We start from the raw sequence: 16399 nt of genomic DNA on the forward strand, positions 1-16399 counted from the left end.
ACAGCAGTCAATGTGGCAGGCCTGACGATCCAACGAAAAAGATGGCTTCCAGGCCTGACACGGCGGTTGGGTTGGCCGTTCTCCTGCCTTCCTCCCTAGCCAAATTGGACCCAACATCTGCAAGACAAAGGCAGAAGCCGTTGAGTGGGGGAAAAGGACGGAGACTGCAACTGTTGGGGCTTCGCTTCTTGTCATTAGGGCTGGAAGGAGGCAATATATCAAGTTTTGGCGCGTGCACCGAATGCAACTCTCCAGATAGCAGGTTTAAAGTCAAGATTTAATACGGGCCTCTCCACGATGATGCTGCAGTGACAGTTTAAAACTCTCCCTTTAAATCTCGGCAGACTTTATAGCCAGCAGAGGGCCAATATAGAGTTTAATGGCATTACAAGACATAAATCATCTTTTAAAGATGCTACCAGTAGCTCCAAAATTAAATGCAGGCAATCTCCTCCGCGATAAATAATTTATCAAACGCCATTTCGGATGAGCTCTCCATGCTGAGTTATTTATTTTAGCCTTTACCGCTCAATTCCTCCGGCGCCCTTTGGCGGATCCATTACTGGTCAGTTTTAATGAACTCGGGGGCTCTGCCGTGGCCTCTTCCAGCCGTTTGGCACAGCTGCGGTGACCATTAGGCGGCTGGCCCGGTCCTCTTTGTGCCTTTTACAAGCGCGGCCCATTTGTCTTGCGCCGGTAAATGGCGGAGCACATCGGAGCCCGGGGACACATTACGCGATGTAGCAACGGCGAAGCAAGCCGCCCTACCCTGGAAAGAGCTGCTCGTCGCAGCTGACTTCAAATACAGTACATCACTCTTACTGTATAATCTCATTTATGGGATATCTCTGGGCTGGGGGTGGGGGGCGGTGGGGGGGTCTGTGTTCCCAGGTAGTTTAGATCCTGCAACCTTCAAAGGAGGAGCCTCCTCCCTTTGAAATGATCCCAAACTTTGGGACGGTGGCAGCACCGTCGTTAAATCTGTACTTTGAGTTTGATAGACGGCCTGTCAGCGTTTTCCCGATCGGACCGCCACTTAAAGCTTTCGGTGGCCTGGAAGGCTTCACCACCGGGTGGGTTTTTCCTCCCAAGAAGGCTGGGCAGGATTGTCTGAATGGATATCCCAGGTCTGGATAATATTCCTGGCCTGTGTAGCTGCTGTCAGGTTTCGATGCTATCTCAAAATAAATGAACTTCCGAACTGCCGATCTTTAAGGAAATTTTCTCTTTATTCGAGCACAGCAGTCTGATCCTGACTCTTTTCGCGGTCAGTACTGACCTTTGCCCCCCAATCCCTCCCTTTCCGATCCCCAATTCTCTGCTTCTCTTTCCCCCCCGTTTCCCCCACCCTTCATCCCACCCTCCCCCCCGACTTCCCAGAGCAAAATACAAGGTATTTCATTTAGTCAAACATAAACTAGATTAATCTACTTATCCTCAAAGTACTACCTCCCCCACTGAAACCTTAACTCCACTATCAATAACCAAATACTTCTAATACTAACAGTCATTCATAAGCTATTTGATATTTTCTTGTCTGATACTTATTTTGAATATAATCAATCCATCTTCTCCATTCCGATACGTATCTTACTTGCGTGTGGTCCTTCAAATACGCCGAGATTTTCGCCATTTCTGCTAGGTTTGTTACTTTCAATGTCCACTCTTCAATAGTCTTCTCTGCTTCTCATTGGCTATCTTCCAAGTCACTTTCCTGATTCCTTTCTTCGTCAGGTCACAGGAATGTCTCCCCCCCCTCCCCATCTCCGAGGAGACCGAATCTTCAAAGGGATTTAGCAGGCAAAAGTTCAGGCTTCTCCCTTTTCTATGTCAGTGCTGAGACGCTGACAGCTGCCTTGTGGATTTGAGAAAGGAGATGGTTGAAATGCCACACAGGTCTTAGATGGGGACGGTCTGAATCTGATTAGGACTTGGGTTAGCCACTTGAAGATCCGTGGAGTTCAACTTCCAGGGTTCCCCAGCGAGAATAGTATCTAGGGTCTCCTGTTTGAGCAGAGGGCTGGACCAGAAGACCTCCAAGATCCCTTCCAATTCTGTTATTCCATGATCCCAGATCAAGTAATCAGTGGAACAGCTTGCCTCCAGAAGTGCTCCAAACACTGGAGGTTTTCAAGAAGAGACTGGACAACCATTTGTCTGAAATGGTATGTAGGGATCTCCTGCTTGAGCAGGGGGTTGGACTAGATGACCTTCCAAGGTCCCTTCCTACTCTTGTTACTCTTGAGTTTGCTGCCTGGGGAATTCTGGGAGTCGAAGTCCACCCAGAATTGGCCAAGCTTCCAAAACGTTAGTTTGGCAGAATGAGGTTGGGTTTATTGCTCTGACAAGCCAGGTCCTGAATTGAGAGCCAGCTCGTTGTGTGTGTGTGTGTGTGTGAGAGAGAGAGAGAGGGGGGGGGAGAGAGAGAGGGAGGGAGAGGAAAGGAGGGAGGGAGGGATGGATGAAATTAGGAGTAACTGCTGCAAATGAGCAAAGCAAGAGCACCCCTCAGCCTTTTGCAGGTGTATGTGTGAGTATGTGTGTGTGTGAGAGAGATGAAATTAGGAGTAACCAGATCCCTGTAAATGAGCAAAGCAGAAGCAAACCGGCCTTCTGCACAGAGGAGATTTGCAGCCGAAATAATTGAGCTGTGAGAATCTGGGCCTCTTGTGTGGAGGGTCTCTGGAGGGTCTTGAACATGTGCTGGGAACAGGCTCAATTGCCCATTGGGGTCCTCTTCAGCGCTACGCATGGCAGCTGCTGCTGGGAAAAAAAAAATTGGGAGGACCTTGAGGGTTAAAGAGCAGCCGCGCATGGCCTGGGTCTGTTGTTCAAGCCACGCGGGGACTTGAACGGTGAGGATGAGGAGCGCCCCTTCCCCCCCCCCTCGTTCAGCCTTGCAGAGTGAGGGGCTATGGAGTGGGTTAGGTGCAGGGGTGAAATGCTACCGGTTCGCACTGGTTCACCTGAACCGGTAGTAATAAAAAATACTGAACCGGTATTTCTGACGATCAGCTGTGCTGCGCTGTCTTTATTTGCTAGAAAGCAGGAAATCTTGCTTTCTAGCGAATCTAAATTGCACGGCACAGCTGTACCCCCCTCCCTCACTCTTCTACTTACCTTCTTAAGCCTCCTTTTCCCATTTGGCATGTATTGTGCATGCGCGCACAGCAAACCAGTGGCAAACTTCGGATGGGGTCTACGAGACACAGAGACAGGTGTGCCAGAGCGAAAGCCTGCAAAAGATGCTGAAATTCATACACTTCTTCTAAGATTTGGTTGTTTTTCTCTCCGAGTTCACATCCGACATGACTTTCGTTCAAGGCCCCTTGTCTAAAATGCAGGCTTTCTTTTCTTTTTAATAAATCTTATTAATTTTCTATTAACCACATTTCTCAGTGCTTATTAAACACCGTGTCGTCCAAGTATTGAGTTTGCTTAACAATACATTGCGGCCCTCAAATGAAAAGAGCCCTGGTAGCGCAGCAGACTAAAGCACTGTTATTAACACCAGCTGTCTGCAATTACTGCAAGTTCGAATCTCGCCAGGCTCAAGGTTGACTCAGCCTTCCATCCTGTCTAAGGTGGGTAAAATGAGGACCCGGATTGTGGGGGCAATAAGCTGACTTTGTATAAAATATACAAAAGTATGAAGGCTATTGCTTAACGCATTGTAAGCCGCCCTGAGTCTCCAGGGGCGGCATATAAATCAAATTTTAAAAAAAAAAGAAAAAAAAGAGAAAGAAGGAAGGAAGGAAGGAAGGAAAGAAAGAAGGAAAGAAAGAAAGAGAGAGAGAGAAAGAAAGAAAGAAAGAAAGAAAGAAAGAAAGAAAGAAAGAAAGAAAGAAAGAAAGAAAGAAAAAGAAAAGCTGACTTTGTATAAATATACAAAAGAATGAAGGCTATTGCTTAACACATTGTAAGCCACCCTGAGTCTCCAGGGGCGGCATATAAATCAAATTTAAAAAAAAAAAAAAAAGAGAAAGAAGGAAGGAAGGAAGGAAGGAAAGAAAGAAGGAAAGAAAGAGAGAGAGAGAGAGAGAAAGAAAGAAAAGAAAGAAAGAAAAAGAAAAGCTGACTTTGTATAAATATACAAAAGAATGAAGGCTATTGCTTAGCGCATTGTAAGCCGCCCTGAGTCTCCGGAGAAGGGCGGCATATAAATCAAATTTAAAAAAACAAAACAGTGGCAAACTTCGGATGGGGTCTACGAAACCCAGAGACAGGCGTGCCAGAGGGAAAGCCTGCAAAAGATGCTGAAATTCATACACTTCTTCTAAGATTTGGTTGCTTTTCTCTCCGAGTTCACATCCGACATGACTTTCGTTCAAGGCCCCTTGTCTAAAATGCAGCCTTTCTTTTCTTTTTAATAAATCTTATTAATTTTCTATTAATCACATTTTTCAGTGCTTATTAAACACCGTGTTGTCCAAGTATTGAGTTTGCTTAACAATACATTGCGGCCCTCAAATGAAAAGAGCCCTGGTAGCGCAGCAGACTAAAGCACTGTTATTAACACCAGCTGCCTGCAATTACTGCAAGTTCGAATCTCGCCAGGCTCAAGGTTGACTCAGCCTTCCATCCTTTCTAAGGTAGGTAAAATGAGGACCCGGATTGTGGGGGCAATAAGCTGACTTTGTATAAAATATACAAAAGAATGAAGGCTATTGCTTAACGCATTGTAAGCCGCCCTGAGTCTCCAGAGAAGGGCGGCATATAAATCAATCAAACAAACAACCAAAAAAAAATCGAGTTCGACACCCCTGCTGTATGGGGCACCGATCAGTGGTGGGTTTCAAATTTTTTTTACTACCGGTTCTGTGGGCGTGGCATGGCTTGGTGGGCGTGGCAGGGGAAGGATACTGTAAAATCCCCATTCCCTCCCCAATCCAGGGGAAGGTTACTGTAAAATCCCCATTTCCTCTCGATCAGCTGGGACTCGGGAGGCAGAGAATAGATGGGGGCGGGGGCCAGTTAGAATTTTTACTACCGGTTCTCCGAACGACTCAAAATTTCCGCTACCGGTTCTCCAGAACTGGTCAAAACCTGCTGAAACCCACCTCTGGCACCGATATAATAAAGAGTTGCATTTTATACTGTGTCCGTACGATCAATTTGCAGGCATTTAGGAGGCCAAACGTGTTGGAAAAAAAGAAAATCAAGAAGAGTGCAGATTTTAACAGGGTTTTATTTTCCTATTTATTTATTTATTTATTTATTTTGGTACCTTGTTCCTCTTGGGAATAGGAATGAAAAACCAGGGGGTGTTTTTTTTAAATGCGTGGGGGGGGTGAAATAATCATTTTAGCCGTGAGCAATCCGCCTTTGGCGTTGAGTCATGCCGGCCACATGACCACGGAGACATCTTCGGACAGCGCTGGCTCTTCGGCTTTGAAACGGAGATGAGCACCGCCCCCTAGAGTCGGGAACGACTAGCACATATGTGCAAGGGCAACCTTTACCTTTTAATGCCAAATCAGCTCCTACTTGTTTTCTTCTTCAGCCCAGGAAAAGAGGGAAGCTTCTCCCTTCCTCGGTTGGACTTTGTACTTATTCAAATGCCTGCAAATTTATTTCCTCTTTTTTTGGATAATGTCTTTGCTTCCCCTGTAGAAGCTGTAGAAGCTTCTATGGCTATAGAAGTATAGAATAGAATAGATTCACAGAGTTGGAAGAGACCTTGGAGGTCTTCTAGTCCAACCCCCTGCTTAGGCAGGAAACTCTACACCACTTCAGACAAGTGGTTATCCAACATCTTAAAAACTTCCAGTGTTGGAGCATTCCCAACTTCTGGAGGCCAGTTGTTCCACTGGTTAATTGTTCTCGCTGTCAGGAAATTCCTCCTGAGTTCTAAGTTGCTTCTCTCCTTGATGAGTTCCCACCCATTGCTTCTTGTCCTGCCTTCAGGTGCTTTGGAGAATAGCTTGACTCCCTCTTCTTTGGGGCAGCCCCTGAGATATTGGAAGACTGCTATCATGTCTCCCCTGGTCCTTCTTTCCATTAGACCAGATTTCTCTGTGGTCTCTTTTCTTCCATATCTTTGTCTTCTTTTTTTCTTCTGGTTTCTCTCTATTACAGGTAGCCCCCGACTTACAACAGTTCATTTAGTAACCGTTCAAAGTTACGATGGCACTGAAAACTGTGACTTAACGACCGTTTTTTCACCCTTACGACCTTTGCAGCATGACTCATGGTCATCACGTGATCAAAATTCCAGACGCTTGGCAACTGGCTTACATTTATGACGGTCACAGCGTCCACCCGGGGGATCACAGGGTCGTATTAATCAACTTTTGTGACCCTTCTGGCAAGCCAAGTTCCACAGGGGAAGTCAGGTTGACTTAACTTATCAACCACAGCGATTTGCTTAAGAAGCAAGGCAAGAAAAGTCGTAAAATGGGGCAAAATTCATTTTAACCAATGTCCTGCTTAAGAACAGAGGTTTTGGGCTCTTTAAAAGATGGAGGAATGCTGGTTTCCTTACATTTTGCTTGAATTTTTTATGAGCCACGGTGGCGCAGTGGTTAGAGTGCAGTACTGCAGGCTCCTTCTGCTGCCTGCCAGCTGCCTGCAATTTGGCAGATCGAATCTCACCAGGCTCAAGGTTGACTCAGCCTTCCGTCCTTCCAAAGTTGGTCAAATGAGGACCCAGATTGTTGGGGGCAACAGGCTGACTCTGTAAACCGTTTAGAGAGGGCTGTAAAGCTTTGTGAAGTGGAAGACAAATTCCTTGTGTGTCCGATCACACTTGGCCAATAAAGAATTGTATTGTTTGTATGTATGTATGTATCTGTTTGTCTGTCTGTTTCTCTCTCTCTCTCTCTCTCTTTTATATATCTACACAGCTCTCTATCTCTCTCATCTCTCCCTCCCTCTATATCTAATCCATCCATCCATCCCTCTCTATATATCTATCTAATCCACCCACCCATCCATCCGTCCATCCCTCCCTCTCTCTAATCCATCCATCCATCCATCCATCCATCCATCCATCCATCCATCCATACCCCCTCTCTATCTAATCCATCCATCCATCTCTATATCTATCTATCTAATCCATCCATCCATCCATCCCTCTCTCTCTATCTAATCCACCCACCCATCCATCCATCCCTCTCTCTCTCTAATCCATCCATCTATCCATCCATCCATCCATCCATCCATCCATCCATCCATCCATCCATCCATCCATCCATCTATCTATCTGCCATAGTGGCACAGTGGTTAGAATGCAGCATTGCAGGCTAATTCTGCCAACTGCCAGGAGTTCAATCCTGACCGGCTCAAGGTTGACTCAGCCTTCCGTTCTTCCGAGGTCGGTAAAATGAGGACTCGGATTGTCGGGGGCCAGAGGCTGACTCTGTAAACCGCTTAGAGAGGGCTCTGAAGCCCTGTGTAGCAGTATATAAGTCTATTAAGTGCTACTGCTATTTTTCCCTCCCTCTTTCCCCTACCCCCCCACCCCCACGCCCAGGAAGAAGAAGCCAAACACCTTGTGAGAGATGCAATTGCAGCTGGCATATTTAATGACCTGGGCTCTGGCAGCAATATTGATATCTGCGTCATTAACAAGAGCAAGCTGGACTTCATCCGTCCGTACAACACACCGAACAAAAAGGGGGAAAGGTGAGTTTTGTGTGTGTGTGTGTGTGTGTGTGTGTGTGTGTGTGTGTGTGTGTGAACCAGAAGGGTTTTGTTTAAGGGTTGCAATGGATCTGCAAAAGGCCTCCTTGGGGAGAGCAGTCTGAAGGCCTTGAAATGGGATGAGAAATCTGAACACAATAACCACCACAGGTAGTCCTTGATGTACAACAGTTCATTTAGTGACCATTCAAAGTTACGACGACATTGAACAAAGTGACTTACAACTGTTGTTCACACTTACGACCGTTGCAGCATCCCCGGGGGGGTGTCACGTGATCAAGATTCAGCTTGTTGGGCAACTGACTCATACTTACGACTGTTTGCTGGGCCTGGGGTCACACGATCCCCTTTTGTGACCTTCTGACAAGCAAAGTCCGTGGGGGAAGCCGGATTTGCTTTACAACCGGGTGGCCAACTTAACGACGGCAAGCGATTCACTTAACAACCGTGGTGAGAAAGGTCGTAAAACGGAGCAAAACAACTGGTTTATACTTACGACAGTTGCAGTGTCCCAGGGTCAATCAATAGTGTTCCTAACTTAACAGATGCAGTGATCTGCTTAACAACTGTGGCGAGGAAAGTCGTAAAATGGGGGCAAAGCTCACTTAAGAAATGTCTCGCTTAGCAACAATGTTGGGCTCAATTGCAGTTGTAACTCAAGGACTAGCTGTCTAAGGTAGCCTGCGAACGTCTATGGAGATTCTCGGCCATCCTTGTTTCAACAGGCGACTGGACTTTCTTGTGTTTTCTTTGAAGACCTTTCGCTTCTCATGCAAAAAAAGCTTCTTCAGTTCTGACTGAACATAAATCCTTCCCACCATCCAGTCAGAGCTGAAGAAGCTTCTTGCAAGAGCAGCGAAACATCTTCAAAGGAAAAACAAAAGTCCAGTCGCCTCTTGAAAAAGCACCTTTGGGATAGTCTGCAAACGATGAATCGATGCATCGGATGACCAAGGCTACCACGAAGGAATTCAGGCTGTGGGACATGACGCTGAACTGGCCACGTGAAGGTCCTGTCCAGAATGCGGCCTGAAAACCAGAGGGTATTCAGCCGGTTCGGACTGGTTCGGGCGAACCGGTAGCGGAGATTGCCGGTTTGGACCGGTTCAGGGAAACTGGTAGCGGAGATCGCCGGTTTGGACCGGTTCAGGGAAACCGGTAGCGGAGATCGCTGGTTTGGACCGGTTCAGGGAAACTGGTAGCGGAGATCGCCGGTTTGGACCGGTTCAGGGAAACCGGTAGCGGAGATCGCTGGTTTGGACAGGTTCAGGGAAACTGGTAGCGGAGATCGCCGGTTTGGACCGGTTTGGGCGAACCGGTAGCGGAGATTGCTGGTTTGGACCGGTTCAGGGGAACTGGTAGCGGAGGTCGCCGGTTTGGACCGGTTCGGGTGAACCAGTAGCAGAGATCACTGGTGGACCTGCCCCCATGTTATGCTGTCCTATTTAGGCACGTTTTTGAGGCTGGTTGCACGCACAGAAGGTCTGCGCACAAGCAAAGTGTGTTCACACAGCGAACCAGTGATAAAATGTGAAACCCACTGCTGCTGAAAACGTTTGCAGTGGTATCAATCTGCCCTTATTTTCGTGACCCGTCTTGCAAAACCCTTGGCGACCCCCGTCATCTTGTGAGAGGAAAAGCCCCTTTCCTCCCACAGTGGTCGCGAAGGCTCCCGAAGGAGAGGCATGAAGGAAATTTGCCAAAGGGGCAAATTTCCAAAAGGCAAATGGACTTCCTTTGTTTTTGCTTGAAGACCTTTCGCTTCTCGTCTCAGAAGCTTCTTCCAGTTCTGACTGAACGGTTGGGGCCGTGGGAAGGGTTCATGTTCTGCTAGAACTGAAGAAGCTTCTCAGATGAGAAGCGAAACCCCCTCAAGGAGGAAAAAAAAAAAGTCCAATTGCCTTTTGAAAAAAAACCTTTGGGATCACCACGACCCTATGGAGAATCTCCCACAGGCACGAAAAGTCTGCATATGTTTCTAGTCCTCAAGATTCCCTAAATCTCTCTAGGAGAAAAAGTCCTGCTTGCCAGCTGTGTAACGCCTGCAGCCTGGTGAGAGTTACTCAGACCCACAAAGTTTTTGTGACGGTGCCGCCTTTTTGCTCCTCGACAGGCAAGGAAGATACCGGTGTGAGAAGGGAACCACGGGCATCCTGTCGGAAAAGATCATCCGCCTGGAACTGGAAGTGGCAGAGGAGACGGTGCAGACCATGGACACCTCCTGATTCCTGGCGGAGAGTCCGGGACACGGTTAGGGGGACCGAGTGTATTCCTTCAAAGTCAAAATATTTTTTTTTTGCAATGTTAACAATTAAATGAATAAAGCAAATAATGGAACAGGATGGGTTGTTCTTGGAATCTGGAGGACGGCAGGGAAGAGTCTCCAAGCCCATCATGCTCTACCTGTTGTGGTGTAAGCTTTATGGGTTTGAATACAGGGGGGTCCTTGACTTGTAACCTTTCGCTTAGTGACTTTTCCAAGTTGGGTTATTGCACATTGTAGTTAGCTAACCCCAGCTCTGGTGCGTGGGGACCATCCATAGCCCAGTTCTCTGTGCAAATAAATCCTCAACGTAACCTTTCATTTAGTGACTGTTCCGAGTTACGGCAGCCCTGAGAAAAAAAAATGACCCACAACTGCTTTTCACACTTTACACAACCGTTGCAAGCATCCCCTGCGGGCCAGCTGATCAAAATTTGGACGCTTGGCCATTGGTGAAAGATCCCGACAGGCCCGAGACAACGGGGAAACCGGATTCGCGTTACGACCGTGTCACTCACTTAACCCACTGCAGTGATTCACTTAACGGTGGCAAGAAAAAGTCATAAAAAGGGCCATGCTCCCTTAACCACCGTCTTCACTTAGCAACGTAAAATGTGGGCTCCGTTGTGGTCATAAATCGGAGGACTACCTGGATTTACGCTGTCCTGCTTGAGGGAAGTAAAATGTGAAAGGTGCTAGTTTTAAGCCCCTCAACGACGCCAACTCAATGCCGAGGACCGTTTTTCTTTTTACAAAGGAAACTTTTATTTGGTAAATCGTCTTAAATCTTGCCTAAAAATGCAGAGTTGCCTTCGCCCCACCCCTTTCGTCAAAAGGATGACGACTTAAGCGCTAAGAGGCCTTAACAGCGCACGAGAGAGAGAGAGCGCGCAGTCAGGTGGAGCCGAGCAATTTATCTTTCCGAAATCCCCCAACAGTCCAAAACTTTTCCAAAGTTATTACCCCCAAGACTAGGTAGCGTTCCCAACCCAACCCCCCCAAAATATCACCTGCAGAGCGGAGGAAAGTTTTCGGCAGAAGCTTCAGCAGTTGAGAGCCGTTTTGCAGAGTCTTCAAGAGAAACTTTTCTTGGGCCCTCTGGTCACCCCCCACATCCCACCTACCCTGCCTTCTTTAAAACCCTTTGTCCCAAACCGGTGACTTAATTTGCTTTTTCGAAGACCCAGGAGCTGCAAAAACCCTGCCAGTAGAGAGGTATCTTTAATCATCTTTCCAAGAGAGAAAAACTGTGTTTTTTTTCCCGCCGTTTCTTCACCGTTTCTTTTGCCTCTAAAAAGTAGCCTCCAGAAAGAAGCTTATGACGACTATCTCTTCCTCTCCCAAGGCAGGGTCCCCCCCCCCCAAATCCTGCTTGCAAGCCATGGCGGTCCCAGAGTTAAGGCTCCGTCAAATTAAAAAAAATCCTTTAAGCCTTAACATCTCCGGAACGCTTAAAGTCTGGATTTTTGGTTTTGTTTTGTTTTCCTTCAGATCAGCTTGTTTAAAAAGTATTCACATTGGTAAATGAGTTTTCACAGTAAAAAAAAAAAAAAAATGCAGGCCATCGTGCTGGGAATTCAAAGCCATTTTCCTCCGGACTTATCTGGTTTCGAGGCCCGTGGGGGTGCCCTGAATTTTAGGGGGTTCAACCCTGGCTTTACAGAGATGAGCTTTACAGAATAGTACCCCAGTGCCTTTAGTCAAACCGCTCACCGGGCTATGGAGTCACTGCGGCAGCGGCAATCTCGAACCAGAAAAAAATGTGATAAAACACGACGACATTCCCCTTTGGTTCGAAAGCCTTCCCCGGTTTGAGCAGCCAGAGCTGACAACACACGCTGCAAAATAAATCATTCTAAGATTTGTCGAAAAAGAAAAATTCAGCCTCCTCCTCCTCCTCCATACCGCTTTCTTGCAACGGAGGGAAATACAAACAAAAATTTTTAAAAATGCAGGTCGGGTGTCTTTGTTTGTTTTTTTAAAAAAATACACGAACTTGAAATCTGAACTTGCTAATAACCACTGCTAGAAGAAGCAAAGTAGCAGTTATACATGTTACACCTTCCCCCATCCCGCCCCGAAAAAAAAAATAAAACAATGTATTGCAATTCTTAACGTTAGGATTAAAGTGATTTTCCCAAAGGAATTCATTTCCCCGCTATTTCACATTCGTTAAACATACAAGGGGTATGTCAAAAATACACCAACCAGAAACCCTTGCTACAAAGCTTAAGATTACACACAAACAGTTTGAAGAAAATATCTTAAAAAAAAAAAAAAAACACGAGATCTACATCGGTAACATGTTATCCGGTTTCGGAAGAGGCAACTCAACCCAATGCTGGCCGCCACATCGCACAGCCGTGGCTGGGATCAGATCCACCCGCTAGGCACCTGTACAGAAATCATGGAAGGATCCTCCCTAAAGGCGGCTCAACTCAACTCAAAAGCCGCTTTTTGAGTTCGATGAGGCACCGCATGGTTTCGTCTGAGACAGAAGTTAAGTAAGACTAAGCCGGGAACGGTTCTCCTCGCAGGACGCGCAGCCACGCGCTTCAAGTGCTGGACGTCCAGAGGTGCATCTGTTTCGCTAACTGGTGCACGTAACCAATATCGGGCCTCTGGTCTGGATCCGGGTAGATACACATGCTGACCAGCTCCCGCAACTGTGGGGAAGGAAAGAGAGGGGCGGGGTGAACACACACAATTCGCACAACTGTCCGTCCATCTGGACCAGGGGTGTCAAACTCGAGGCTCGCAGGATGGTGCTTAAATCCGGCCCGCTGGACTAGCCTGAGAATATCAAAAGGATCAGCCTGTGGTGCCTCTGCTGCTGAAAATGGGCTGCGCAGGACCTCTATGCGGCCCATTTTCGGCCTCCACCAGCCGAAAATGGATCACATGAGCCTCAGGAGGCCCGTTTTCGGCCTGCAGGAGGTCATGGAGGGCGAAAACAAGATGTGGGGGGGATACACGCCCCCCCACGCCCCTTTTGGCTGGTAAAGTGTTGCAGGAGGAGTCTGTCCCATCCCGTCTTGGCCCTGCTCCCCACCCACCGGCCCGCAAGGAACTACAATGCTGATCTGGCCCTCAAAGAAATCCAGTTTGACAGTCCTGATCTGGACCATTCAGATGTGGGGGAAGCCAGAACAATGGTAGAATCAACAGGAGAGAACAGTACAATTAATAGGATCTGGCCCGCGGGGTGCTTAGATCTGGCCCGCGGGGCCACCCTGGAAACAGCGAAGGACTGGCGGTGCTTCTGCCAGCGAAAACGGAGCTTGGGAGGGCCGCGCGTCGCCCTCCCAGGCTCCGTTTTCAGCTGTGACAGCCTCCTGCAGCCCTCTGCCAGCAAAAACAGAGCTCGGGGAGGCCGTCACAGCTGAAAATGGAGCCCAGGCAGGCCATGCACAGCCCCTCTGGGCTCCATTTTTGCTGGCAGAAGACTGCAGGAGGCCATCACAGCTGAAAGCGGAGCCTCAACAAGTGATGTTGAGCTGGCCATGCCCATCCCAGCCCCTTGTGGTCAAACACAACCCTGATGTGTGGCCCTCAATGAAATCGACTTTGACACCCCTGCGTCGGTTGATTGCTCTCACTGTCAGAAAATTCCTCCTTATTTCCAGGTTGAATCTCTCCTTGATCAGTTTCCATCCATTATTATTCCTTGTCTGGCCCTTCAGGTGCTTTGGAGAATAGCTTGACCCCCTTCCTCCTCTCTGGGGCAGCCCCTCCAATAATGGAAGATGCTCTCATGTCTCCCCTGGTCCTTCTCTTCCCTAGACTAGCCAGGCCCAGTTCCTGCAACCATTCATCGTATGTTTTAGCCTCCAGTCCCCCCATTATCCTGGTTTCTCTTCTCTGCACTTTTTCCAGGAATTATTGAGTGTGTCGTTGGCACCTCTGTAACTGTCTGGTTTGGCACAGCAACTAAACAAGACAGGCACAGACTTCAACAGATAGTTAAGACTGCAGAAAAAAAAAACAATCGCAACTATCTTGCCTTCCACTGAGGATCCGTATACTGCACGAGCCAGAAGGAGGGCCGTGAAAATATCTAGGGACCCATCGCATCCTGGACATAAATTCTCAAGATGATGCTAAAGCAGGGGGTGAAATCCAGCAGGTTCTGGAGAACCGGTAGTGGAAATTTTGAGCTGGTAGCAGAAAGGGCACTGCATGCCAAAATAATTAGACCCAAGGACAGTTTCTCCCCCTATACCATCACTCTGCTGACCAACTAATTCCCATAACACCGTTGTGTGCTCTAGGATTTCAAGTCACACAGTAAGGCTGCGTTACTATTATCCTTTTCATCTTTCCTATTACCTATTTCCTTAGCTTCTTATGACTATCGCTTTGTGAGTTGTCTCTTATGATTTTTGTTGATTGCTTTTGTTTAGTGCCCTATTATGATTTATGTTGATTGCTTCTTTAGTATCGGATGATTATCACGGAGTCTCTTGATTTATGATGACTGAATTTTGTGATTATGATCATGATTGATGACTTGTGGTTATCTCTCTATCCCTATCTCTCTCTCTCTCTCATCCATCCATCCATCTATCATCTATCTATCTCTCCCGTCTGTCTGTCTGTCTGTCTGTCTGTCTGTCTGTCTGTCTGTCTGTCTGTCTATCTATCTATCTATCTATCTATCTATCTATCTATCTATCTATCTATCTATCTATCTATCTCTCCCAACTATCTGTCTGTCTATCTACTCTGTCTGTCTGTCTATCATCTATCTATCTATCATCCATTTATCTCTCTCTCTCTCTCTCCCAACTATCTGTCTGTCTATCTACTCTGTCTGTCTATCATCTATCTATCTATCTATCTATCTATCTATCTATCTATCTATCTATCTATCTATCTATCTATCTATCTATCTATCATCTATCTATCATCACTATCATCTCTCTCTCTCTTCTGTCTGTCTGTCTGTCTGTCTGTCTGTCTGTCTGTCTGTCTGTCTGTCTGTCTGTCTGTCTGTCTGTCTTCTATATATAAATGGGAATTTCCAGGAGGGAGCCTAGAATGCTTGGAGAACACCCAACTGAGGTCCTTCAACCCAAGGAATGCTTGGCTAGCTTTTCTGGCGGGATTCAAAACGGGACTTTGGGCCGTTTTTCCCAGAGAGTTATCGGGCTGGAGCCACGCGGTGGGATGCTCAGAAAGAAAGAGTGAGATGTTTCCCCAGCATCTTCTGACGGAGCCGACTCGTTCTCCCAGAAACTTCTTCCTGCAAAGAGTTTCCTTCTGGCCCTGGGAAGCTACTTGAGATGGACAACCTGCCCCACGGTGACCCACTTGCTCCTTTGCTCGCATAATCAACGGGCGGAGAAGAGCCATCCTACACCCCCCCCCTGGCTCTTTACATTTTGTACTTGAAAGACCGGGCGCTTTTAATTACAAGCCCCGGGAAGCGGTGCGTATACCCTGTGGCATCGAGGAAAAACAGCCGTGGACCGCTTGATCTTCTATCTCCCCCCTCTCCCTCTCTCAGCAGCCAGAGAGGTAATTATTTTAACGGTTAATTAGAAAGATGGCTGTCCTGCGTCCAGGCCTGGTGGATCGAGCAACGCTTTCCAGGGGGAGGTCAATGGCCTAGGAGGGCTGAGGGCAGGAGGTGGGGGCGAGGACTGGCCCCAGGGCAATTTGGATGGAGCTGTCAAGAGGTTCAACCCCAGGACCTTGTTCTACACCTGCGCTCAAATCGCATGGATTTGGAGGCACGGAATCGAGATTGCGTGAAGGGTTCGTACCGCTTTATAAAACCCCCGAGTAAGGCCACTGTCAGCATTCTGATGCTGCCATAAAAAGACGAGGCTTGACTTTTCACCTCCTTATTTTCTCTGTAGATAATATCCCCTAGGAGATGGGATGGGAGGGGGGGAACATTCCTGTGGGGTGAGGTCAGAAGCTGGGGAGACTGACTTGGAAGATGGCCAATGAGAAGATGAGAATTGGGGAACGGAAAGGGAAGGGTTTGGGGGTCAGAGGGTTAGTATCGGCTACGACGAAGTCGGGGCCAGATCTGTCATACTCAAATAAATGGAATATTTCAGCAAAGATTAATTGTTTGGGAGTGCAATTTATTTGAGATGACATCGAAACCTGACAGCCGCTCCTGGAACGCTGCAACCAATTTTGGTCACCGCATTACAAAAAAAAGATGTTGAGACTTTGGAAAAAGTTCAGAGAAGAGCAACTAAATTGATTAAAAGGCCCGGAGACTAACACATAGGAAGAACATTTGCAGGATTTGGATTTGGCTAGTCTAAATAAAAGAAGGAGTAGGGGGGGGACATGATAGCAATATTCCAGTATTTGAGGGGCTGCCCCAAAGAAGAGGAGGGGTCAATTTATTTTCCAAAGCACCAGAAGGCAGGGACAAGAAACTATGGATGGAAACTAATCAAAGAGAGAAGTAACCTGGAATTAAGGAGAAACTTCCTAACAGTGAGGACAATTAATCAGTGGAACAAC

General features: G+C 47.3%; 2 protein-coding genes across 4 annotated transcripts in view; one reads left to right on the forward strand and one right to left on the reverse strand.

Moving 5' to 3' along the window:
• Positions 1–9981, forward strand: part of PSMB7 (proteasome 20S subunit beta 7) — a 35654-nt gene extending 25673 nt beyond the window's left edge. Inside the window, exons 7-8 of the mRNA XM_070955731.1 lie at positions 7475–7626; positions 9758–9981. Of these exons, the coding sequence (XP_070811832.1) occupies positions 7475–7626; positions 9758–9869 (264 nt within the window). The 3' untranslated portion in view covers positions 9870–9981. The remainder of the gene's footprint in view (positions 1–7474; positions 7627–9757) is intronic.
• Positions 9982–10644: 663 nt separating this feature from the next.
• NEK6 (NIMA related kinase 6) overlaps positions 10645–16399 on the reverse strand; it is a 93147-nt gene continuing 87392 nt past the window's right edge. For all 3 annotated transcript variants that reach the window (XM_070955708.1, XM_070955707.1, XM_070955706.1), the window contains exon 10: positions 10645–12573. In XM_070955708.1, the coding sequence (XP_070811809.1) occupies positions 12463–12573 (111 nt within the window). In that variant the 3' untranslated portion in view covers positions 10645–12462. The remainder of the gene's footprint in view (positions 12574–16399) is intronic.

Source organism: Pituophis catenifer, unplaced genomic scaffold (assembly GCF_029215685.1).
Source record: "Pituophis catenifer annectens isolate HBS135680 unplaced genomic scaffold, rPitCat1.0.hap2 SCAF_17, whole genome shotgun sequence".
Lineage (NCBI taxonomy): Eukaryota > Metazoa > Chordata > Lepidosauria > Squamata > Colubridae > Pituophis > Pituophis catenifer.